Here is a 25,000-nt window from a genome sequence, read left to right on the forward strand (position 1 = left end):
GGATACGATTGTCATGTCTTACATCCGCAAATATATTTTTTTGTCACATTAAGGACGTTCGCCGGCGCCTAAACTATGTCCCCCACGCACAGATTTTTTTTTAACTTGCCACGCAGAAAGGTAATGAGTCTACCTTTTCCCAAAAATGGCAGAAAAATGGGGGGTCACCGTGCTCAGCTATTCGAGAATCATGTGCATTTTTAGAAGGCTTGGCCGTTTATTTTAAGCGACGGTCTGAGCTTACAACTGTCAGCAATAAAGAAAAAGCTACCATTAGTGAAATTTGGATCAGGTAACTTACTCAATATCAACATAAAACTAATGTAACTAAATAAACTTTTGCAGCTGATGTCCTTTTATATCTGAGCTGAAATGACCTTTGAAAAACGATTAAACATATTAGTCTAGCAAAGAAAACTTCGGGGATCGCACGAGAGAATAAAAGGCGAAAATATTTGTAACTTCTCACTACAAATTTTTTCTGCTTTTTGTTAAAATGGACCAGAACATATCAGGAAAGGAAGTGATCTACGGATAGAAAAATGGGGGGTCACCGAGACATATCAAGATAGTTACAAAATCGCTGCGAAAGTGTCTCCAAAGCGATTGTGTCTACTCGCACTGTCATGTCATTGCGTGCATTTTCCCGAGAAGATCTCAGGTCCACAGCTATCCCATGTATGCTCACATGCTCCCTTTCCTCCCGTTCCAGTCTTGTGGAAAAGTGTTTGCGCCTTTAGCATCGTGTGTCTATTACGGGGCTTCGTGGTCTGCGATGGTCGTAATAGACGTTGTGCGTGAACATGCGCGCAAAATCATGTGTCAGCGTCGAACGTCACTTAAATTTAAAATTAAACGCTACAATAAAGAAACAATGAAGCCCGAGAAGTTGAATAGGCTTTTTCTAAGTGCGAAGTTTTTTGATGATAGTTAGTTCTACTTTTACTATATGAAATGAAAACTAATTTTCATAAGACAAAACTTCGTCGCTTAGGACCTCGATTGTGAAGAGGAGCCAGACATGAACCCGGAAATGGCATCCATATCCAGGGCGCTTTGTTAAGTCAAGCTAAATGTATTCACGTTTTACTGGGGGGGGGGGGGGGGGTGGGGGGGGGGGGGGGGGGGGGGGGGGGGGGGGGGGGGGGGGGGGGGGGGGGGGGGGGGGGGGGGGGGTGGGGTGGGTCTCTTACATAAAACAATATAAGATATTCACGTCCACTGGGACTCAGGGTGTCGATATCCTTCAGTGAACTGGATATCCATTGTTTTTAATGCAAATAACTCCCCTAAAATGAACTGTAAGTAGAGATTTGTGAAAGCAGCGAATTGATGTTTTAACTAACCTGTGGAACGAAGGGCGTTGAGAAGGTGCGTCCTCAAGCTTGCTTTTCGGTCTTTGCTCTTCCAAGGTCCTAAACAAAACAAAAACCAAAAAAATCAGTTAGTTGTCAGTTAAAAGGTGTGGGGCGTGGCGTTGCAGTGAGAGCAACTCCGCCTTTGCCATTTATCATTTGGCCCGGGTTTCGGATTGTGTGTTTACAATCTAACATTCCTATCGTGCTCCGCATTGATGTGTTGGCTGCTGTATTTTCTATGGCATTTGTAATGCTATGCGCAAAACGCTTTCGAGTGGTACACCATGGCATATCCCACTCGTCACTTGCCTAAGGCTCGTGCGTATACCGAGAAAATACAAGTGACTTGTGTGATATTCCATGGTGTACCACTCGAAAGCGTCGCATAAAACTAGTATTTAACACAAAAAACCTTGGGTCTCTCGTTTGGCTTAGCTGTCGCTCGTTGCTCCCTTTGAAGCCGAGAGTTTGGACGAAGTTTCTCCGTGAGAGTACCATAGGTTCGGATCTTCGACAAATCGTCCGAGGGCCGATGTAGCGATGGAATGTCGCAGCTCGCGGATCTTCTTGCACTTAGATTGTTTATTGCTTTCATCATCTTTTATCTTTGCAAGCCTTTTTCAGCAACGAAAATCTTAGCCTTGAATAATAGAGAAAGGGGTTTAGAAAAGTTCGATATGAGAAAAAAAGTAAAACAACTAGTAAACTTGGCGAATTCATCTTTTAAATCGTCAAGTGCTGAAAAATTAATTGTGTCCGCATCGCTTCTTTCTAACCCCAACCCCAGTCCCTCGGAGAGCCTGCTCGCAGGCTACAACACTTCTTGCGACCATAGTTGATAGACGTAGACTGGTTATCAACCGACGCGGCTAAACTTTGAAAGAGGCGTCTCTTAATACACCTTATTCCAAAATGGCTATTCTTTTGTTTTGCTTGCAAATTGGCCCTTTGGGCCTCGGCTTTCAAAACGTAAAGTTTTAAAGAATACTTTAAGGACGGTGCCTATTGTTATTGCGCATACGTTTCTGCGCATCTCGAGATAAACCTCACTCGGTTTTCCTATGTTAGTGATGCTTACCAATAACAGTGATTTTTTTTCCGCGGTTTAAAACTATCCGGAGAAAGTAGATCTTTGTAAGTACTCTTGGTATCCAAGAAGAAAACTGGGGTAACCAAGTTTCACTTTCAGAAAGAACGCCATACATTGCTTTGTACTTTAAAGCTTGTTACAAATATTCATCAATTATCTTTGAAAAATGCGTGGTATCCCCCAATTTTCTTTTTGGATTTCAATAACAACTTGTTAAGATCTACATTTCTGCACCAATCATAAACCGGGGCAAAAATACCTTTGAATTTGAAGGCACCGTCCTTAACCTTGAACGAGGCCAAAAGGGCCAATTTGCAATCAACAAAAGAATACTGAAACAGCGACCATTTTGGAATAAGGTGTATTAGTTATGTTTTCGCGCTTGGTCACGTGACTCTGACAGTGCACAACTGCAAATCAAAGAAAGGGACACAACGCAACGGTACCGTTTTTGGTTGTGGCTCTTGTAGGCTGGAAAAAAAAAAAGATTAACTATGTTGCGAAGTTTTAAGAACATCGTGTTTTGTTTCTTTAGAGGCAGACAATTATCGATTCAGAGATTTGTCATGTGATTACGCTAAAGCAGACGACAATGAATCCGTCGCATTGGGTAACACGAGCGTAAATACTAAACCAAAGTGGAAAACACTGCCTCTTCACATTTGAATAGGTGGTTTTCACGTGACATCACCGCCGCCATGTTGGTGGACGAAAACAAAAGATCTCTCATTAGCTCCTTTTGTTCGTCCATCGGTAATTGTGCATTTCAGCATTGTTACTAATCCACATACAAAATTTCCTTCCCAAATATTTGAGACAATGCCACTCTTCCTTGTCTTTCCTATCTTCCCGATCTTGTTAAGAATATCAAGATAAAAGGGACCTTAGATCGCGGGTTATGGTGGAAAGCTGACAGGTACCTTCAGAGTTGGTATCTGCAGCTCAGCTTCATCCTTTTCTCGCGTTCTTTCCGCTAGCTACAAAGAGATCGAAAACAGTGAAATTACAACAAAAAAGTTCAGCTACAACTCGTAGCTCGTTCTTCAGAAGAGGAGATTAGTGAGTTGAAGCAACGTCGGCGGCAACTGCTACGAGAACGGAACAGAAAAAAAAGTCTTAAGAGCAAAAACAATGGCACTGATTGGGAATGGTCGCCACATTCTAGTACATTTCTGTGCTATACTAGCACCGCTAAAACAAAACGCGAAACCACCAAATTTAAGGTTGTGTAGAGAATATCAGCACAGATCGAAGGAACTTCACTTTTCTATCTTCAGTTCATGGTATTTCGCATCAGCCAAGTCGGAGGATCTTCCGCTACCATGCATGGCACAATGTGCGAAAAGGCAGAATTATCGCAACAGACTAACGATAGCACAAATTTATGTTTGAAACGACGATTTAGTTGGGATTGCCGTTGCTATTTTATTTTATTTTATTTACAATCTAATACGAAAGAATGTCCATTATAGCTTTTCCGTTGCCTTTAAACTCTAAATTATATTCAATAGTTGGTGCGCGGAACCACAAATGAAAATTCCAATTGGCTTTTCTTTCACTCTTGAGCTTAATCGCCATTTAGTTATTTTCTCTTGGAGAGCATAATTACAACAAAGCGAAAAAGTGAGCTAGAAACTTGAAACTTGAAAAAAGGTGGCATAAACGTTAATGTCCTAATCACACATTATTTTGCTTTCTTTTTACACGAGTAAGCCAATCACGACGTGTGGTAATGCAGAAATAGTAATCACGTGACTAGTAATCATGGAACTACTTTCGACACTCGAACGACTCTCTTCTCAACCACTGTTTGTTTTTCCTCTCAGCTCGTTGATGATTCGAGTCTAGCAGTTCTAGATAAAAGCTAACACAAGAATAACTTCAAAAAGCGACAGGCCTACCTTAATTCTCAGAGTGTGGTAGCCATCCTCCAATTTGACGTGGTCCCTGGAAAAAAAATTCCAAGAAAGCAGGGTTTTTACTAAATGTTCGAAACGTCCACGCCTTTTTCCATTTTGATATCTTTCTTCAAATAAAATGTTGTAGTAGTCTTGCTGATTTCTGTCAAAAAATGCTCCAAAGGATTGCGAAAACCCTAACTCTAAAAATGTGGCTGCGGATGGCTCTTGGAAATAGAAACTCGAAGAAAATACGTTGACAAGCGCCACGCGAGGAAAAGCACGCGCGACTGACCCAAAATATCGATTATGGCTTTTGATTGATTGATCGGATAACTTCTGCGGTAAAAATCGGTGTAGCCTCGGCCAGTAAAACAAGTTGATTGCACAGTACTGTACACTAACCCATACCTGTTGAGGTCCTGCAGTTCGGCGACTTGGTTTTCTAAAGAGTTTCGTTCCTGTGTGGTGATCGCAAGTCTTTTCTGAATCTCGTTCTTTTCTTCTTCCACTTTGTCGAGCTGCACTTGGAGGAAGTTTCGTTCATGTTGACTATCGTGCATCTTCGTTTGAGCTTCCTTGGTTTCGCGTTCAAGTTCCGCCAGCTAAATTTAAAATACAGATCAAAGGTTATACGTTGGTATTCTCTTCTAATTTCGTCAAGAGTCCATCACCAAAGAGCCAAAGAGTACGATTTACTCAAATTGGCCTCGTCCCCATCAGCATCAGAAAAAGGTCTATTTTTGAACCAAGTCAAAACCCATGCACGCCGCTAGTAATGGGCCTCGTTCGTGCGGCGAACATATGGGCATAGACAATAGATTTCGTACCCCGAGGCTAGAGTTGAAATGTTTGGGAATGAGTTTTCGGTGGGCAAAAACAAAACTTTTCGGAACTCAACATGGCTGCGGTGTGATTAAGGCCTATACTTATGTCACTCAACACAACTCTACCGTCTTGCTGTAATATTCCACTGTTTCTGTTGTACGAAAATTTTGTTCCCTTGAGCTGTCGTCAGAGTAGACTGATGACCCTGAGTGGGGGCCTTTTTGCAGAGGTGGCATTTTTAAATTTGGAATTAATTAAAAAGTAAAGGAAAGTAACTTTATTTAAGTGTCTCGTCCACTAGCGCTGGAGCAATAATTGGGGACACTATAGAGTGTTTTCATTCACGCGACCAGTAACCTCGTTTTTCCACCAAACAAAATAAAATGTTTTCATGATAATAGAGTTCAATTCCCGGAGGATTAGTTGGATGCACCAACATGGCTTTTTTTTTGTTGCATTTAGGAACACATGGACGCCGTGACGTCACGTGAAAACACTCTATAAACTGAAATCAACAATTAACACAAATCAAATGTTGGTTTTTTGACGAGGGGAAAACCAGAGAACCCGGAGAAAAACCTCTCGGTGCAGAGTAGATAACCAAGAAACTCAACCCACATATGACGCCGAATGGCCACATTGGTGGGAGGCGAGTGCTCTCACCACTGCGCCATCCCTGCACCCCCAAAGAATGACTGTCAAAAGGTGAGAGATTCAACGCAGACATTAATTAAGAGCACTTTCCGTGGCATGACAAACTGCAATAGCAGTAAGATTCTCCCGCCCAAGCTGAGCCTAGGTTAGGATTAACTTCCTTTGGGACAGTCAATTTGCAAGTACTCCTGGTCAGAAAAAGGAGTTCCTAACAATACTCACCCTTGAATTCAAGGTCACATTTGTCTTTTGTAACATGTTGCATCTGCTGTCTAGGTCGACTTTCTGCATCTCCATTAGCTTGTTGTTTCGAAGGAAATTATTTCTCTCGGACTCGACCACCTTTCCTTTTCTCAACAAATCATCCCGCTGGTTTTCAATGATCTTTATTTTTTCCACCAATTGGTCTCGATCTTGTTCTACTATATCCATTTCTCGAACCTGTGCCTTTAAAGCCAACAAAGATATTTCAGGGGTTGGAAAATTAAACACAAAAGCTCAAGTTACATAAACATAAACTCAACTTGATTCTCTGCACTAGACCAGTTGTAAATAAGTCATTGGCTACAGACCACATTCCGAAATCGCGACAAACTTTACATTCTTTGGTATTTAAGTTAATTAGACCTGACGTCCCCATTTTGAAACAAAATTCATTTGAAATTTGCTCGTCGTGCGAGGCTAGAAAGGCTTATTAGCATTAAAAAAATTCTTTGTTGTTGTTGTTGTGCTCTGTTGTTTCGTTGATTGTGTTTCATTGGCCCTGAAAAGCCACTATTGGGGGTGGTCAATTAAGCATGTATTGTATTCGCCGTTGATTAAACTGGAAAGAAGTGAAGCTTCAACGTCGGCCGCCTTTGAGTAAGTTGGTTACGTATCGAACTACCGTGGGTTCAACTCATGTCGAACCAACATTAGGCGTCCGTAAATAACTGAAGAAAAAGTTCTGCCTTTGCAATGACATCTGCGAATGGTTTAACTATCTTGTCCTGTTTTACAGGGCTGTAAACCAAAATCCCCGCTTTACATAATTATTTACTTCACAACTTACACCCCTACATTTCACGTTGAACAGTATGGCACGGAGTTACCGTGGTTGTCTACACTTCAATTGTGGTATACCATGTCTGGAGGAAATAAAAGCTACTACAACCTAATTTACGAGGGCTGTTGTCACGGTTTTACATGTTCAACAAGGGAATTGCCAGCCGGGATTAACAATTTCATCACAGTCTTTCATTTCAATAGCGATAATGCACCGTTTGGGCAATTTCAGTGCTATCAGTATAACGGGACAATAGTAGCCTGAACCTAGTTTAATGGCCTGGCTACGACGAGTCAACAAAAGCTCGGTGGTTGAGCATCCGGACTTGTAATCGGAAGGTCGCAGGTTCGACTCCTGCCGTGGAGCACTCGGATTTCTTCGTGGCTTCTTCGTGGCATCCCCGAGTCATGTTCCATTGAAAAATATCATCTCTTAAAACCAGTATTGTAAGCAGCTTCTTAAAACAGAAGTTATTTGTGGTACTATTACTTTCGGAGTATTTAATAAGTTTGTTTCACTCGTACCTGTAAGCGTTCAATGTTATTCTCCAGTCTCTGGAATTCTCTCTCTGTTTTCTGCAACTTTTTAACCTGACAAAAAGACCACCTGTTAACATACCTCGAGTGTATAACAGAAAGAACGTACAATTACCCTACTAGCATTTTCACATAGCAGCTAATTTCGGTGGATTTTAGATTTTACATCACTCCAAAAGTTCATTCAGGACAAAACGATACTCTTCATACCAAGGGTAATAACTCAACTCGAGATCAGACGTGCACAATTACAACGTTACACAAAGGGGCTTCCTTTATGCCGAACTGCTATCGTACAACCATAGTTAATAGAGGGGAATAGTTATGAAACCCGAAAAATTTCTTTGTTGCAGGTTTTTGTTCTCTTTTTTGGCCTTGACCCTGCACAAAACACAACAGTTGTTTACTCCGTACTGAGGAACTAACCAATAAAAACGTGTTGGTTACATAATTCATGCATAGTGTATAAGCGTAAAACAAAAGATTGTGCACGGTCGTGGACTTCCCAACCTAAATCTTGGCATCTTTGTTTGCTCCTTTGATGTTTGCCGAGCTTCCACACCATTCCCCTCAATTAACTATGGTCACAACGCTCATTTTTTTATTGCGCTGCAAATAGATCGAGCTCTCTCAGTACCAGCACAACCACCAGTCTCTAATCAGCTTTAATGTAAAATGCGAATTACAAAATGGAGCGTAATAGTAATGTTGTGATCTAATGTTTTTATATCACTGGTAAATTAGGTTAGGTTTCCCCCCCTTATTTCCGCTATTATCAATTTGGAGAATTACTAAATCTATTGCAAAAACGAATTGTGCAAGGATCAAGAATGTGTGACAAGGCTCCTCCTGTGTGAGTCTTCGGACGTCAGGAGAAAACATCTTTGAGTAATAGCTACAGGATTTCGAAAAAGCCGTGACGGATATATTTACTGTATGTATATGCTGCCGGTTACCCTGACCGCAAAAGCATGCAATTTCAAAAACTCAACAATTGCTTGCAAAGTCGTGTTACCTTTTCACTAAGCTCGAAGTTCTGCTTTTCCATTCCACTGTACTTTGATTGCAATTCAGCCAACTTGAGCTCAGCTCCTCGAAGATTCTTCATTTGGTTCTAAAGGATTGCAAAGTCCAACGTCACATAACGTTTTTCATTTGAGAACCGATTCTATCATTTTTGCAACATTCTCAGTCAATTATCGTAGAACAGGTCACACGACATGAACAACAAGAAAACACGGGTTCCCATCTAGTCACTGATGTTCAGTCCTCTTGGACGGGATTACCACCTGGATAAGTGACCAACCTCGGGAAGTTCCCCGTGTTGCAGGCTCGCGAGTAGCCTACGTGTAGCCGTAACCTCCCCCCGAAGGAAAAAAAACGAGAGGAGGGGAGGGTACGGCTACACGTAGGCTAGCTCGCGAGGGGAAGGGATAGGGCCGTGGCCAAAGCGCTCGCTTCCCACCAACATGAACAAAGTTCATGTCTTGGTCGTTCCCACTTGCACTGCTTCTCGACCCTGCTGCAAGGGTTTTTTTAAACTGGTTTTCTGGGTTTCCTCCCAAAGCGAGAAAAGCAGATGTAGGTTATTCCACCTGTGAGGACCTCGTGGGAGAGTTCCTTAAGGGTGCGTTCGATTGACCGTATTCCAGCATAAAAATACATGGAATAGACGTCAGAAATCTTTCGTTTTTTCGGAGATTCACATTAAAATGTCAAACACCTGAAAAAAAGGCTATTTTAATTATCCTTGTTGCTTGAAAACGCCAGACACACCGTTTTAAATCATCACTCCGTTTTAAATCATCACTCCAAGTATTCTTATTCTGGAATAGGGTCAATCGAACGCACCCTATGTTACAAATACGTGTCCCTCATTGTTCCCAAGCTTCAATTTTTGTGTCTAGCGAAGTGACCGGCGGCACTGTTCTTCTTTCCTTTTCTTTTTTTAACCGAAACACAAACAGTCTTATCCTCAGAGTATTAGTTTTGGACACGACCGTCTGTTTCTCAAGGACTACCAACATGGTGGCCCGTGACGTCACGTAACATATGACAGCTAAAAGCAAAAAAAAGTGACTTGCTAACTCGCATTGTTCCTGCGCTTCGGCTGCGTGCCTCGAGATTGGCCAATTAAAAGTAACATTAATTGGTTTCCCGACTTCAAGCATTTTTTTGTTTTTAATATATTTTTCAATTAACCTGTAGATCCGTGAAAGCTGTCTCCAATCTTTGTCTTTCCCTTTCCGAGCTGTTAGCTTCTGACTTCCACTGCTCAATCTATAAAACAAAAGTTCCATTTACTGACAGTCACGAATGAACACGGCCGATAGGCTATATATATTAAGCTTATCAGACGGAAAGGTAATGATCTGGTAGAGTGGAACCTGTGTATTTAGTTTTTTTATTAATTTATTTAATTTATTTACTGTATTTATTTATTGAAATATTTTGTTCGTTATATCGAAGTTTCGTTGTATCACGGTTCTTTTTCATACATTTTACAATAAACAGGATCAGACTGACGTTCGGACATCTTTCTATAGATGTGCATCATGGAGAGGAAAAAATGCGACTACACTCGTCTGACAACCTCTAACGTACCTCATAATTCTTTTTATTCAGTTCCCCAATCTGCAATAAGGCAAAGGGAGCATGTTAAATCTATTTTTACGGATAACTACGTGACTACAAGCATAGGTATCAACTGCTTTCGTTTGGTAAGGTCGGTCGGTTTCGTGTTCTACTCAGAAAAAACCGTTTGATCTCGTGGTCGGTAGGGTTAATCCTTTCTTCAACCAGCCCTGCGCTTAGTTGAAATGGTTGAAAACGATGGGTTGCGTGCGCTGTTGTTTTCGCGGAGTTTTTAAAAACTGTTCGGCTATGACTCCACCCGTTGGAGAGGTCTGTTAATGACTATTGCCAGGAGTTACATGTATTGTGTCTCAACCAAGACAGGCGAGAAAGTTTCCTGTTGAGAAATTTCAACAACTTCATTCTTAACTGGTTACGGCAGGAGCCCATCACCTGGAGGGTGCAACTTCCCTATTTTCGTGCAACGGCGTTTTCACAAGTAAGGTTATTTTTAGATTGAATTTCCCGCTAATGAGACTCCCATAGGAGCCCGATGACCAATTACAAGAAATTAAGCTGACGTCATAGGGTCACCGAACCGGAACTGCCTTTGTTTTTTGACCTAATTCGCGGGAAGGGCTAGTCTAAAAATAAACCTAATTGTGAAAACGCCGTTTCACAGACGCTGTATGGAAGTTGCACGCTCCAGATGGGCTCCTGGTTACGGTTAAAATTGGTAAAGAGTTATCATGGCACCATGGCAACGCGATGGTCATCGCTGCAGGGAGGTGGGAGGGTCGAACGCTTCACGTTCGTTTAAAGCTAAATAGCCCACTTCGGAATATGCCATAGTACTCTTTGTTCCTCCCGCCCCATCCCCAAGGTTTGCATAAGCATTGTTTTTGTTTTCTCTTGGGGACCATTGTAAGTCCCAAGAGAAATTGGAAACAATGCTTATGCAAAATTTGGAGCGACACTGACAGAGCATTATGGTATTTTCTGGAGTGGGCTATAGAGGAATAACTGGGATAAACCGAGCCTCTTCATACCAAAATGGTAACAAATTATGCAAATAAGGTTCTCCCATACAACAACAGATTTAGCTTTAAATCGCAGTATTTATAAAATAATGTCAAGATTAGGGAAATAAAGCTTGGCAAACGAATTTCCTTTGAAAAGTCAGGTGATGTAAAAAGTGATTGCATACAATAACTTTGCGATTAAACTGCCGCGTTTTCCCACCTCTGCTCACCTTCAACAGTTAGCATCGACAGCAAGTGCGAGTACATCCTTACTTTGATTATTGTGATGTTGTATGGAGTGACTGCTCCAAAACACGTGCCGACAAATTAAGTTACAAAATAGAGCAGCACGGATTATTACTAGGGCTGATTACTCTATTCGATCATCAACAGTACTAACTTCTTTAGAGTGGTCTAACTTAGAAGAAAGAGAGAAAAGGCACTTATTAATTACGATGTTTAAAGTATTCAATAATAATTGTCCGACGTATCTCCAGGAGCATTTTCATAGAACCTCTGAAGTTCACAATTATAACTTGAGGGGTTCGAACTATGACCTCCAAGTACCGCTACCTAAAACGAATTTTCTTAAACGTTCTTTCTCTTATCGAGGTGCAATGGCTTGGAACCAACTGTCAAGTCAAATACGTGAGATAAGCGATCTTGCAAGCGTTAAACGTGCGATGTCCTAGGACACATTTTACATTGCTCGGGCACATTTTTACATGGCTTGTTTCGTATTATTATATAGTCAATAGACCATTTTACAGTTGTTACTAAGTTACCTGGCCTAAGAATGGAAGAGAGGCTGCCGGTGACCCTGTTTTGATACAAACCTCCGTGCTTTTGTAATGTTAATACGGACTAATTAGAATTACGACAACACAATTTACATGATAAAAGCAGTGAGGTCTGTATCAATGCAAGGTCACCGGCAGCCTCGCAGCCATTGATAGGCTTGGTCGCTGAGCAAACAACTGTAAAATGGCCTATTACGATTTTTACTAATTATTACAATTGTTTAAATTTCCTTGACATTAAATAATTTCTACCGTTAAGTTATACCTAATTTATTAGTTGTTTTAACATTTATATCTTGTAATTCTTATAATTTTTAACATTTATATCTTGTAATTCTTACACGGCATGTCTGAAAACCAGCTTGCTGAGCCATTTACCGTGTTTTAAATAAGAGTAATTTTTCACTGGCTGAGTGAAACGAAATAAGTGAAAAATGTTTTTCTCATGCACCGCTGGGGCCTGGGTATAGGTCATGTGACCTATCGGGCAGGCAGTTGTTTTTGTTGCATCCGCCATTGCCGACTTCCCGCCCACCCACCAGAAGATTTTAAGTTTTTATACAGTACCACTATAATGTACTAGCCTTCAACCTTTTTCGTTAATTCCAGTCCTAAGTGTAATGCTACTTGTATTACCTTTTTTTGTAATTTGCAATAAAGGTCAGGCTTGCGGCGGTCAGCTTGACATGGCTACCAGCGGTGTGTGAGAAAGTTGATTGATTGATCGAGTACGAGAACAAGTAAAATTTGTACTCGTTCTCGAAGTAATGCTCTACGTATTTTGGTAAGCGTATAATACGGTTTCCAGTCTGCAGAAAATACTATTATGGAATGAAGTTCACCTTTCGGCGCCAGTTTTGAATGAGTTGCTGGTGTTTCCACTTTTTCTGGTAGAAGGCCTTCACAGTAAACGGCGGAAAGCAACCGCAATTTCCTTTCGACAAATTCGTACTTCCCGCTACGACTTTTCGATGTAAAGTCGTCGCAGACCAAATTTCCGGGACGATATGAGTACGTCGGGCTGCGCAGTACTGATGCGCAGTAATGAAAATCCCAGAAATCGTACTCGAAGTCACACTCGTTGTCGATGCTAACATTCTCTATTTATTGCATAAGCACGCATGAATGAAAACGTAAAAAGTAAACGGCTAGTTTTAAAGGGTTTCACTTACGTGATCAACAGCCATGTTTTTCAACGAAAACAAAACAAGACGTTAGCATAATAATAGCTTTCAATTCCCGGAGGATTGGATCGGGACACCAACATGGCCGCCATTTCATTGTTTGGAGACACCAACATAGCGGCCGTGACGTCATGTGAAATCCAAGAATATAAATAGCAGGGGTGAGAAAATTTGACTTGCCTTAGTAAGAAGTTCTCTCTCTTTCTTTTGGTTCTGTGAAAAAAACATTAAACACTGTCAAGCTAGAAAGAACAGGGGACATGCATCAAGTTACAAATGCAACAAAAGGAAAACCGATTTTTTCCCACTTACCTCTTTCCTCAAGAATGCTACGTCTTCGTCCTACAGAAAATAAAAGCCGTTATATCACAAGAATCAGCAAACCTTCTTTATGCTTGCACGAGCGCCTCGATGTACAAGCGAACAAAATCACTGTCCATTTGACACCAAGCTGATCGGTGAAGAGTCAATTGTACACCGTCTTTACTTAGCAATGGTATTGGTCTTAGAGAGGAAGCCTGATGGAGCCCAAGCACTCAGAACACGGAATAACACGAACACGAAAGTCGTCAATTATTTAAGTACGAGTCTTCAATTAAAAAAGAAACGTGGCAACAATTTTGGCCAAGAGAGGACTAAAAGAATAGATTGAGAAGAGGGATAGAGAGCATGTTTGCTCACCCTCTCCGCAGTCCAGCGCGGTCTCTAAAATTCGGCAAACTCTTTTTATTACCATGCGGTACAGTCTTTAAAGGTGTTCCGTATGAGATAACAAAGATGTGACCCATATCGGCAACAGGACAACTTCCACCAGCATGGGAAGTGAAAGCAGAGCATAGAAAAATACACATATATAAGGGAATTAAAATTTGACAACAGCTTAGAATAAGATTACATTAGACAAAATCATATCAAAAGATGGACACTTACCAGAATTTTCATTTCACGCTCTTTCCGTTCAATCTGTCAAATAGAAGGAAAATCAGATATATCAAAACACTTCCGCGAACAGCAACCAAGATAATTTCTTTAGTCGTTCGTCTACAGCGAAGGGGTACTGGGCCGAGCATGTGATGTCTGCTAGCCAGCTTCAAAGTCAAAACTTGAGTCAAAGTCAAAGGGAGCATGGTAATTTTTTTCTTACGGAAAACTAGGTGTCTACAAAAATAGGTATCAACTGTTTTCGTTCGGTTGACTCAGTCGAGTTTCTTCATGTTCTATTGAGAAAAACCGTTTGATGGTTGGTAGGGCTGATCCTTTTTTCAACCAGCTCCAAGCTTGGATGAATGGCTGAGAACGATTGGTTGCATGATTGCGCTGTTGTTTTCGCATGCAGGCCTCTTAAAATGCTTTTGCGAGCTTTTTTAAACTTCTCGGGTATGACTCCACCCGTTGGAGAAGTCTGGTAATGGCTATTCCTGTATTGTGTCTGTGATTCCCGTTGAGAAACTTCAACAATTAAATTCATCAGTTACGGTTACTGGGAATCGTCAATGATCCCAATAGAGCATAAACTTGATCGTCAGGCAGTTTGCAGGTGATTGTCAAGATTAAATTCGAAATTCATTTAAAATAATAGTTTGAACTGAAAAAGATCAATAAATTACTACATCGTCACTGTAATGATAAGTGGAACCTACAAGTTTATATATGTATGCTCGTATGCACTTGCCTTGGTAAGAAGTTCTCTCTCTTTCTTTTGATTCTGCGAAAGAATTGAAACACTGTCAAGCTAAGAAAGAACCAGGGACACGCATGAAGTGAAAAGTGCAACAAAATGAAAACCACTTTGCACCCACTGACCTCTTCCCTCAAGAATGCTACGTCTTCGTCCTGTTGGAAATAAAGGTAATATTAGAAACTTCAACCTTACTCGCCATACCTTCTTATCCTTGCACGAGCGCCTCGATGTACAAGAGAACAATGTCAATTTGATACCAAGGGTCAAGAGTCTATGTGAGCTGTATTTACTAGAAATGGTATTGGTCAAAAAGAGGTGGCCAGATGGAGCCCCAACCAACTGGACAAGTGATAGCATGAACAAGAAGGGCAACATTTAGAAGAGTATGAGTCCTAAATTTACCAAGAAACTCGGTCAAAAGTTTCGTAAAGAGAATATTAAACAAAAACTAAGAAGGGGGCAGAGAGTTGTTAGCTCTCCGCAGTCTGTAAAATTCAACAAAATCTTTTTTATTGCGCTGTGTTAAAATCTTTAAAAGCCAAAAAATATGCGACCCATTCAGGAACGCAGAAATATCCACAAATAAATATATCTTATTGGACGATTTAGTGTGTAGTATCGTGGGATATTTTTACGTGTCTCGCTTTGGCTAGCCCGTAGGGCGAGTCAAACTACAAGAGACGAATAAAAATATCCCACAATACTACACACTAAATCGTCCAATAAGAGATTTATTATTCAACTGAGTCGGAAAATAGAAGAAACGACTTGTAACTTGCTTCCTCACGTGACAAACTATCTGACGTGACTATTCAGCGAGTGACCGTCCAGGTTTCGCGCGCTTATATTAGGTTGCTGTTGATTGGTCAACAACGAAAACTTGTCAATCGTCGACCAAGGCGCAGTGCATTCTGTATTTCAAACACTTGCATTGCGTGAAAGGAAAACAAAGATGGAAGTAAACTTCCAGTCGAGAAAAACTGACTTTGATGAAGAAATGACATAAAGGGTTGTCAAGTTTCTAGTGAAGAATTTCTTCAATGGCCGTTGCTTTTTTCACGGACTCGCACCACCATTTCAATGCATTGAGGTCAGTAATTCTCTTTTTGTCGTATCTAAGTTTCGGTTTTCTTCAATAAACAGAGAGTTAATTGTCGCGTAGGTTATCACTTGTCTCTAGGATATCGTTTTCGCCAAAAACCTCCTTTTTTTTTCTGTAAGAATTCCAAGTATTGCAAGCGAACTAATCATGTTGTACTGTAGGTGAAAGTATTAGTATTGTTAGTGATGTAAGTTAGTATGGTATGGTATTAAATAAATAAATAAAATCATTAAAAAAAACCTCCAAATTTGGCAAGCTCGGGGGAAAAATTAGCATTTTCAGCCATTTTTAACGTATTCGTGAGACTAATACGTTTGTGAAAAACCTGTCAAACTCGTCTTCTCGAGTACAAATACCGTGAGATATTTGTACTCGTTTTGCGTGTAATTTGTACTCTTCTGACTGCAGTTGAATAATAAAGGAAGGGAAATGAGAAATACAGAACTAAGGGAATGGAAATTTGACAAAAGCACACCAAAACCGACACTGAAGCGAGAATGATATTAAATTCGCGAAAATCATATCAAAAGATAGACACTTACCAGACTTTTCATTTCACGCTCTTTCCGTTCAAGCTGTCAAGGAAAAGTCAGAGATATCAAAAAAACTTCCGCGAAGAGCAGACAATTTCTTTAGTCGCTGGTCTGCAATGAAAGGGTACTAGGGAGAGCGCGCGATGTCTCGCCACAATCTTTCATTTAAGGGAGGAAAGATAATAGGAAAATTAGAAAAATGGGGCTGAAACTACTTTCAACTTATATGATCCAAAACGGACGCACAAAAAACGTGCAGAATGAGCCGCAACGTTTAGTTGCCTCAAAAATACTCACGACTCTTAAGGCCGGCTTTGATCTGGTTTGTCAGGTTTGTAGGTTGGCATTTTGCGAAACGACAGGGTGTTTAAGCAAAGACGATGGCAGCGCAACAAAAAAATAATTGTTTGGTCTTATGAAAAATATATCGTGCTTCACGTGAGGTAAGCACTTACGTGCATTTTTTTCGCAGTGCTCTGGGAAACAACAACGTTAAATGACCCAATCTTAGGTTTTGACGACAACGTGAACATACAACAGTGAATCTTTAATTCACGTTGAAGAGACGTCTTCTTTCCCGTTGCTTGTGCTCAAGTTCTCAACTTTATCAAATTTGAGCCCACTTTCGAAAACGAATGTCGATTTTTGGGACCTACAAACCTGCGACTTGGTCTCCAATTCAGAAGCTTCAGTCTAGAGGAAAATAAAACAAAAGAGTTGTGCACATATTTAGCCCAATACGGTACATACACCAATGAAACTGAAATCTTTTCTTCAAAAAGACAAGAGAGAGAACCATACAAATGTCTTGTCGGAAATGAAAGTCTAAAGAGGGTTTTAGGGGTTTACCTTCATGCTGCGAATGACATTTTCCTTGTTCTGCAAGAAAATCAGAAAATTTACAAAAATGCCCAACAATACCAAGCGAAGAACGTTTGGACGTTGGGGAAAGCTATTGCGACAAGGACAAATCAAGACCTCCCCATGGAATTTGTGAAGTATGGAAGGCACAGGATTCAAAACGTCAGTTCAATATTTTCAGGCCTACTCATGATTTTGAGCTGATTTATTTTAACACTAAGGCGATCTGAGACGTCGTAGTTTATTTAACAAAAAAAAATTAATTTCCGCTAGAACCAGAAAAGATGATCAAAACATAACCAAATCTTACAATTGTTTACAGTGAAAATGCACATATTTATCAAGCTGCCTTTACAACTACTTTACTGAGCAAACCTTAACATGTCACAAGTATTCAAGATGGCGGCGCCTTTAACATTTGAAAGTGAACGATTTTAATTGTTTTTTTTTTCAGTTACTAACATAGCCTCCCACGAAGACACTCTTAGGGCTTCGTCACGCGTTCCTCTCCCGCGCGTGACGAAGCCCTAAGAGTGTCTGCGTGGGAAGCTATTACTAACTCTTCTTTGTATAAATTGTCTAAAATGTTTGATTGTCACCAGTTTTTCCGTGGTTTGTAGTTACTTTTTTTTGGAGTGAAGGTTCCTTTAATGATCTGAAAGTGGCAATTTCAGCTAAAAGTAAAATTCGGAGAGGGATTTTAAACCGAAGAATCGGCGTTCAAATACAACACCCTAACTACTGGGTAACAGCATCTGAGAAAGCTTCTTCATCTCAAAGTCTACTCTAACATTCATCCCTTCCGAGGCCCGTCTTAGCAGTGAGGGTGTGGATACATGAAGCACCAACACATTACATCATAATAACATGCACTTTAGCATCTTGTGATCCATTTCAGCTTTGCATTTAGACTCACCTGGAAAACGAGGCAAAACACCCCTGATGAATGTTAACAAAGCTTTTACAAAATCGCCAAGTCCTTATTTAACGAATGAAACTAGAATGTCTAGTAATGCTTCTGATTTCCGACACTATATTTATTCAAGCTAAGAATAAATCTCAACGTGAATAAATACAGCCTGGAACACAGAATAAAGTACGTCTTGGGAAGGCACGATAAACCTCGAGTAGTATATAGAAAGTTTCCAGAACAATAATTTCAGCCAAGAAAATAGACTGTGCATAACAGAATTCTAATAACATTCTCATAACTCCAAGTTAATATTCAAATAATAACAATAATAATAATAATCTATAAATTTTAATTCTTATAACAAGACAATCAGCTGGAGAAGTCTTTCTCATAAGAGCCAGTCTATATCTACACACTGTAATGGTATGAAGAGGGCAACTAATTACCCTCACGAAAGACCGCACTGGGTTTGAAACCAAGGAATGATGTCAACGAGAAAATGGCCGGTTGAGAATGTTCTTTCAATCTGTCGTGTGTATCGTGTTAAAAGGCCAAAATGTAACGTCAGGAAATCAACCCTTCCACACAACCTCATCAGAACATCTTAGCAACATCAACGAAAAAACAGAAAAACCAGCCCATACCTTAAGTTGCTTCTCCAAGAACTCCACTTTCTCCTTCAATGCACCAATTTCTCCGCGATTAATCGAAGAGGCCCGATTAAGAACAATTCCCCTCGGGGGAATCACACCGTCCTCCTTGTCACGTGACCACTGCGACGTCGCCGAAGGAGGCCTAGTTGGGTTTTCATACAAGACTAATGGCTTGTGCAACTCTCCCGCTCTACGCATTTGGAGCAACGTCCTTTTGGGTTTCGGAAGGACTTGAGGAGGGACCTTCGTGGATCCCTGACTTGAGGGGTTCTTGAAGGATGAAGAGCGCGGTTTCGAAGTGTCCTGTAGCATCCCTCCAAGTTGACTTGGCTCCGATTCCAAGATCACGGTATTTTCTTCCACAGTTACGGGGGACTCCACCCTTGATGAAGCCTGTGAAGTAGTTTTGCTTTGTGAGCGAGAACGCGCCCGAGAAGATGCCCGCAGCGTAGCCGCGTCCCTGAGAGGGGAGGTTTCATCCCTCAACAAAAATTCGATTGCATGGTCCAGCACTGGCGGAGAGCCATTTGGGAAATCAGGTGGTGGTTCGGTAGGGAGGGACGGTGGAGACGATTCAGGAAGGGGAGGGAGGTCAACTTCGTCGTCCGAATCAAGCACTACAAGATCGTTCGTGTTTGTTTGAGTTCTGTCCATATCGTCATGCTGTTCAGCAAGGTCTTGAATTCGCCGATCAATGTCATCCATGACAGAGTCCAGGTTCCTTCGCGCTGAAACGAGTTCTGGCTCAGAAACCAGTTTTTCACAATCCTGCATTTCCTTGCCACATGATGGCATCACATTATGATCCGCTTCATACATGTACTTCAGATGCTCTTCTTCTAGGAAAGGGAATTCAGAAGCCACGGATGCAAGGACTTGAGGTGTGATGGTCTCCTCATGGAAACCTGGTCCCAGACTACTGGCGCCACCGGATGCTAGCCGCGCATGCTCGCTCTCTGCTGCTTCGTTGGGAGCGCTCTGCCTTGCCTGATGACAAAAGGAATTGACCACGTTACAGTTAACATTTTAATCAAAACCACGAACGCCAAACCTTAACAGATCATAATCACGGTAGCTACGATGGATACCATTTACCTCGGAATGCAAAATAAAAGTTGCATTACTTGTACTGCGATCATGATCACCCTATCGAATAGCCTGCTTGCAAGAGGTAATTTTGTATTTTGGTCACCACATTGGAGGGGTGGAATTTGGAAGTTCTGTCACTTGTCCCAGATCTTCCACCCGTCCAATATGGCGACCAAAATTCCAAACTTACCGCCTGCAAGCAGGCTACCTATCGAAATGTTGAATAGAAAGACCAAAACAGAATATACAGGAGTATGGATTCCGTATTTCTCACTATCAACGAGGAGACGAAAGGGTCAATATGTCGAGAGGGAGGAAGATACTAATTTTATGTGAAAAAGACGGGCTGCTAAGTATTAAAAAAATCAGTAATACGATACTACTTGATCTTTCTCAGAGTTTACATCTACAAGCCGAGAACAAGACTTGACTTTACCCTTCCGTTTGTAAAAGTGAGAAAAACAGAGTCACACAGTCTCACACAGCGGAAATCGAATATCACGGGTTCCACGTGCCATTTTACTCAATTTCATAATCGATAGGCTGACACTCCCACGTTAAAAAAGTTAAATGAGAAAACAAGATGATATGCAAAGGGCAGTCTTTTATTAAATTCTGATCCTCAACGCCTTCTTCCGTGACAAAAAACAATGAATTTTAAAACCTTTAGTCAGTTTTGCCACCGAATGAAAAGAAAGAAATATTGTTTACAGAATCAGGTCGATGGCGTGCTGATGTTTGGTGACCTCAATGAAACGATGAAACGCCCATCTTTCCGCGATCTCCTTTCACATTTTGCGATATTAGTTCAGAAAATTGTTAATTCAAAACATTCAACAAATTACCATATTGCTTATCTATAGAAGGCCCAGTTTTAGAGGCGCTTATAGACAAAAAGTATGCAACATTTAGACGGTAAAACAAGATAACTCGTCCACAACCAAAATATTGGCCAATTTGCCGTCAACAGAAGAAAAAACAGCTAAACCATATCATATCGCGTCTGGTTGATATCCGTTTTACGACAGCTCATTAAGCTCTTACAACAGAAAAGAGCATTGAAAACAAACTGAATTTTAACATGGAAGTCTTAAATTCGCTTTAGCTTCGATTGTTTATTGAATGATGACCTCGTAGACGTAGCAGTTAACACCAAAACGATGGCTTGAATATAAATTAAGCGTGTCCATTTCTGTTGTTGTGTTACTGCCATAGAACGGTCTGGAAAACAATCCTGTACACTTCAGAAGAAAAATACATGAAAGCACATGAAAATCCTCCGAAGATATCATTGCCAGCGTTTCATGAATACGCGAACCTAATGCAGTCAAAACAACAAGTCCCAGCACAAAACAAGACGCGTGATCGCATATTGGATTATAAACATAAGCTTAAAGATTTTACGTCGAAGTTAAAAGCCAAACGCTTCCTTGATTTAAGATTTCATGAACTGTTGTCGCAAAAAAAAAGAAGAAAAGATCAAGAAAAGGAATAAAATCGCACCAAAAGCAAAAACAAACCTTTGCTCTCGCGTCCGGTTTGGATTCAGGTCGCAAAGCCACGAAACTGTTAGGTCGCTACCAGAAGTGTTTACACATTAGCATAATCAACGAGAATAATTTATGTAAGATAAATTGTATTCACTTTTTTACGAGTGTTGTCAAACAAAGGATTTGAAAGGCCGAATACCCTTGTGCAAAGCTTTCAGTTGACAAAAGAATGATGCTTTTTCTCGGGACGATATGAATTGATTGACAATAGAAATGAAAATATTGACGATCACATAAACATACCGCAACAGCAAGTATTTGAGTTTACCGAGAAGGGTAGGCTTTTGCAGTAATAAAGATCTTGCGACAAAGACTACTCCGAAGTGAAGATCGATACCATTAGAGAGGTTTCATGTTACGCCTAATCAAGAATTAACCTCGTGATATCCATGACCGTTCAAGTCTAATCCTCTGAACCCTAACTTTAGGCTAATGTTGATTAATTAATCGTTGGTTAAGGTGATATAGATCAATCGCATTTTGAACCGATTTAGATGTAATTCAAGTACTTTAGTAACAAAGTGAGTAGAAAAGTACTGTAAACAGGAAAAACACTGATCGTTTAAAAAAGTATGATCGATAATATATATAGGTTTGGTCACGAGGAAAACAACAACACTCTTGGCAATCGGCACGAAAATAACAACCCCATCGCAGGCTCTATCGCTCTTTTACGCCCTTCAGTTTCTTCAAGAGAGTGATCCCTGGCTGTAGCTGGTCATATATCCGCTTTGTTGAATTGTTGACATAGAAAATTTCCGAACGTTTTTTGCGATAGCGTTGTCACCGTGTGAACCAAGACTCAAGTTGTTCCAAGCAAAGTCAACGCAAACGATGAACTGAACACTTTGACAAATCTCAAGTTCTATGGAAACTGTGAGAACCGTGACAACGCCAAATTTTTTACTTCCTATCTTAATTTGAAGGCTGTCCCTACGAATTCAGAGAGTGGCTTATTTGAAGTAGTTGAACTGATAAGCTGGAGGGATCACGAAAAAGTTTGAACAACGAAGATATTCGATTTTGCTTGACCTCTTCGTTAACGTTGATGTACGCTTGCAACATCTTGCAACATTGTTGCATGATGTTGCGACATGTGTTGAACGGGGTGGCCAAACGCACGCAACATTTTCAACACAACATGTTGATTTTTTTGTGCCCCAGGCCACTGGCGCGCAACAAATGGACCTTACGCGCACGACATAGTCCAACAATGTCGCGTGAACGTGACCAAACGAGTACAAAAAAAAAAAAAGAGAGAGAACCGTCGGCTTAATTCCATTGTTACCAGCCTCGTAGCTGAAGGAACTACCGACGTTAAATAAAGTGACTTCAACTTTTATCAAGATATCTATACCTACAATAAAAAGTGAGTTATGTAAGTCAGTTAAAATGCATTTGCGGCATCCTAATATCTAACCCGCGTAAATAAAACAACGAATCCTGTGTTCACAGTTACCTTAATTTTCGTTCTTAATTCCATGAGTTCCTCGTACAGCTCCATGTTTTCTTCTTTCAATCTTCCGAGTTCCTTAATTATGAAAACAAAGGAGAAAAGGTACAATCTGATTCACTTCCAAGTCGCAGATAACTACACACTTGAATCAACAGCAAAATTATATATCACAAGGAAAAAAGTGGTGTCCACACGATAAAATTTTATATGGTAATCCATTTACACGAATTAATTATAAAAATTAATTATAAAAAAGCGTGGTTCCCTAGGCACACGCAGATGATTTGTGAATCAACGGTGGACGCACTAACAAAGCTCTGGAATAATTTGTGCAATAATGAAGCCCCTAACGGGAATATGTCCGCAATATGTTATAATATGCTATCTGTCGTTCTTTTTTTTTAATCCCCAGTCACTTTTCTCACCCTAGTAATCTTTAAGGCTTCTGTCTCTGTGTTGCTGTTTGTTGTTTGTTTGTTTGTTATCTTGGATTATCGGTCTCGAACAAACGCAGAGCGTGAGCGATTCCCTTTACAGTGCGTCTTTGTGTTTAAGTGGCAAAAATAATTGCCCGCCTGGATTGGAAATAATTTTGGTCAGCATAAACTCGCACAAAGACAAGCCAAGGGTGTTTACAATCCAGCTCTTACTTTGAGTACAAAAATACTGCAAAACACAGATGACGTATGACATAAGGAATCTTACTAGTGTAACGACGGAACGAACTCAGTATATAGGACGCATAATCCGTCTGGGACGAACTTGGGCAAACATTTTTTTTCAGTGTCTGTTGAATTCTTCTAGTATAAAGACGGGCACAGGACGCATTATGGGTCTGGACGAACTAGTGCCACGCGGCGTCTTCGAAAAGGTGCTTAAGTGGATAGTTCGTCAAGACGCAGTATGCGTCTTGTGGCCATCTTTATTCTAGACGAATTTAACAAACGGAGATAAAAAAAAAATGTTTGCTCAAGTTTTCCCCAGACGAATTATGCGTTTCAAGTGTAAAAACGGCCAATGACTAACAAACAATGGTTATTCTTTTGAACCCAATACCAAACGTACGAGGTTAGCAGCCTTTGCAAGCTTTGCACATTAGGCAAGCCAGCATTCTAGCAAACATTTTTCACATGAAGTAAAGAGTTAGGTCGTCATCTAAATCAGAAAATAGAAGTTGCCACATAAAATTTCTTGGTGTAAATAAGGTTTAAACTCCATGTACCTCAGCAATATGATCTGGAATGGATCCATCTTCAGTCATCGCCAAAAGCCTAAGTATTGAAGGTGCGGCTCCAAACTCTGCCTGGACACCTCTGTCGGTCTACAATAAAAATAGGAGTGAGTCGCCAGAAACAACGATGTTAAGATAACACAACATACAGCTGACTGTTGCTTGGGTAAAATTGATTTCTTTGCCGAAAGTGTTAACACGAGGTTATTGTAAAGTAATTGCCTATGAGAGAACACAATAATGACATTGCCTTTGGACAGTGCAACAAAAAGACTCTTTTTAATGAAAAAAGACGATTCCAAATACTAGAATACCGTACTCTAGTATTTGGAATGGACCACCATTCTCGTAATCTATCAAGAGGTCGCTAAGAGAGAGAGAGGGGGGGAAAAAGACAGTTGGAAAATTACGAATTTATATATTAGCTAATAAGCAACTGGATCGGCTTCCACTTAAATGCATGCTTAAGTATAAGGACGCAACGATAGTGTTATAAGTGTTTGAGGGGCTTGGCCCCAAAATACCTTTGCGATAAATTTACTTACAGATCAAACGTAAATGCACGTAATACAAGAAATAAGAACGTCCTAAACATTCCTTTGTGTAACTCCACTGCAGGCCAGCGAAGTTTCGTGTACAGAGCCGCAACTCTTTGGAATTCTTTGCCAAAAGGTGTTAGACACCCCTTGACAATTTACATTAAGGTTTTTAGAGTTTAGATTTAGATTTACATTTTAGAATTTCACGTGTTTGCAATTAAGCCCTAAAACGCCCAATGGGAGGGAGGTCTCAATGAATTATTATTATTATTATTATTATTATTATTATTATTATTATTATTATTATTATTATTATTATTAATCGTTTAAACGTGAGCGCAAAGACCTCAACAAAACTTTATGATCCAAAGTTTATCAATCAGTCTTAAGTGGTTTAATTTTT

The 25,000-nt window shown here is 40.4% G+C and overlaps 1 protein-coding gene across 3 annotated transcripts in view; it reads right to left on the reverse strand.

The window, feature by feature from the left end:
• Positions 1 to 25,000, reverse strand: part of LOC138043450 (golgin subfamily B member 1-like) — a 132,322-nt gene that overhangs the window by 43,374 nt on the left and 63,948 nt on the right. For all 3 annotated transcript variants that reach the window (XM_068889719.1, XM_068889720.1, XM_068889718.1), the window contains 19 exons: positions 24,050 to 24,148; positions 22,831 to 22,902; positions 18,724 to 19,719; positions 17,155 to 17,184; positions 16,966 to 16,998; positions 16,315 to 16,347; positions 14,793 to 14,822; positions 14,662 to 14,694; positions 13,920 to 13,952; positions 13,302 to 13,331; positions 13,170 to 13,202; positions 10,014 to 10,043; positions 9,612 to 9,689; positions 8,425 to 8,523; positions 7,398 to 7,463; positions 6,051 to 6,275; positions 4,758 to 4,951; positions 4,350 to 4,395; positions 3,369 to 3,425 (listed from right to left, as the gene is read on the reverse strand). In XM_068889719.1, the coding sequence (XP_068745820.1) occupies positions 3,369 to 3,425; positions 4,350 to 4,395; positions 4,758 to 4,951; positions 6,051 to 6,275; positions 7,398 to 7,463; positions 8,425 to 8,523; positions 9,612 to 9,689; positions 10,014 to 10,043; positions 13,170 to 13,202; positions 13,302 to 13,331; positions 13,920 to 13,952; positions 14,662 to 14,694; positions 14,793 to 14,822; positions 16,315 to 16,347; positions 16,966 to 16,998; positions 17,155 to 17,184; positions 18,724 to 19,719; positions 22,831 to 22,902; positions 24,050 to 24,148 (2,217 nt within the window). The remainder of the gene's footprint in view (positions 1 to 3,368; positions 3,426 to 4,349; positions 4,396 to 4,757; positions 4,952 to 6,050; positions 6,276 to 7,397; positions 7,464 to 8,424; positions 8,524 to 9,611; positions 9,690 to 10,013; positions 10,044 to 13,169; positions 13,203 to 13,301; positions 13,332 to 13,919; positions 13,953 to 14,661; positions 14,695 to 14,792; positions 14,823 to 16,314; positions 16,348 to 16,965; positions 16,999 to 17,154; positions 17,185 to 18,723; positions 19,720 to 22,830; positions 22,903 to 24,049; positions 24,149 to 25,000) is intronic.

The sequence above is a fragment of the Montipora capricornis genome, chromosome 3 (genome assembly GCF_036669925.1).
Source record: "Montipora capricornis isolate CH-2021 chromosome 3, ASM3666992v2, whole genome shotgun sequence".
NCBI classification, from domain to species: Eukaryota; Metazoa; Cnidaria; class Anthozoa; order Scleractinia; family Acroporidae; genus Montipora; species Montipora capricornis.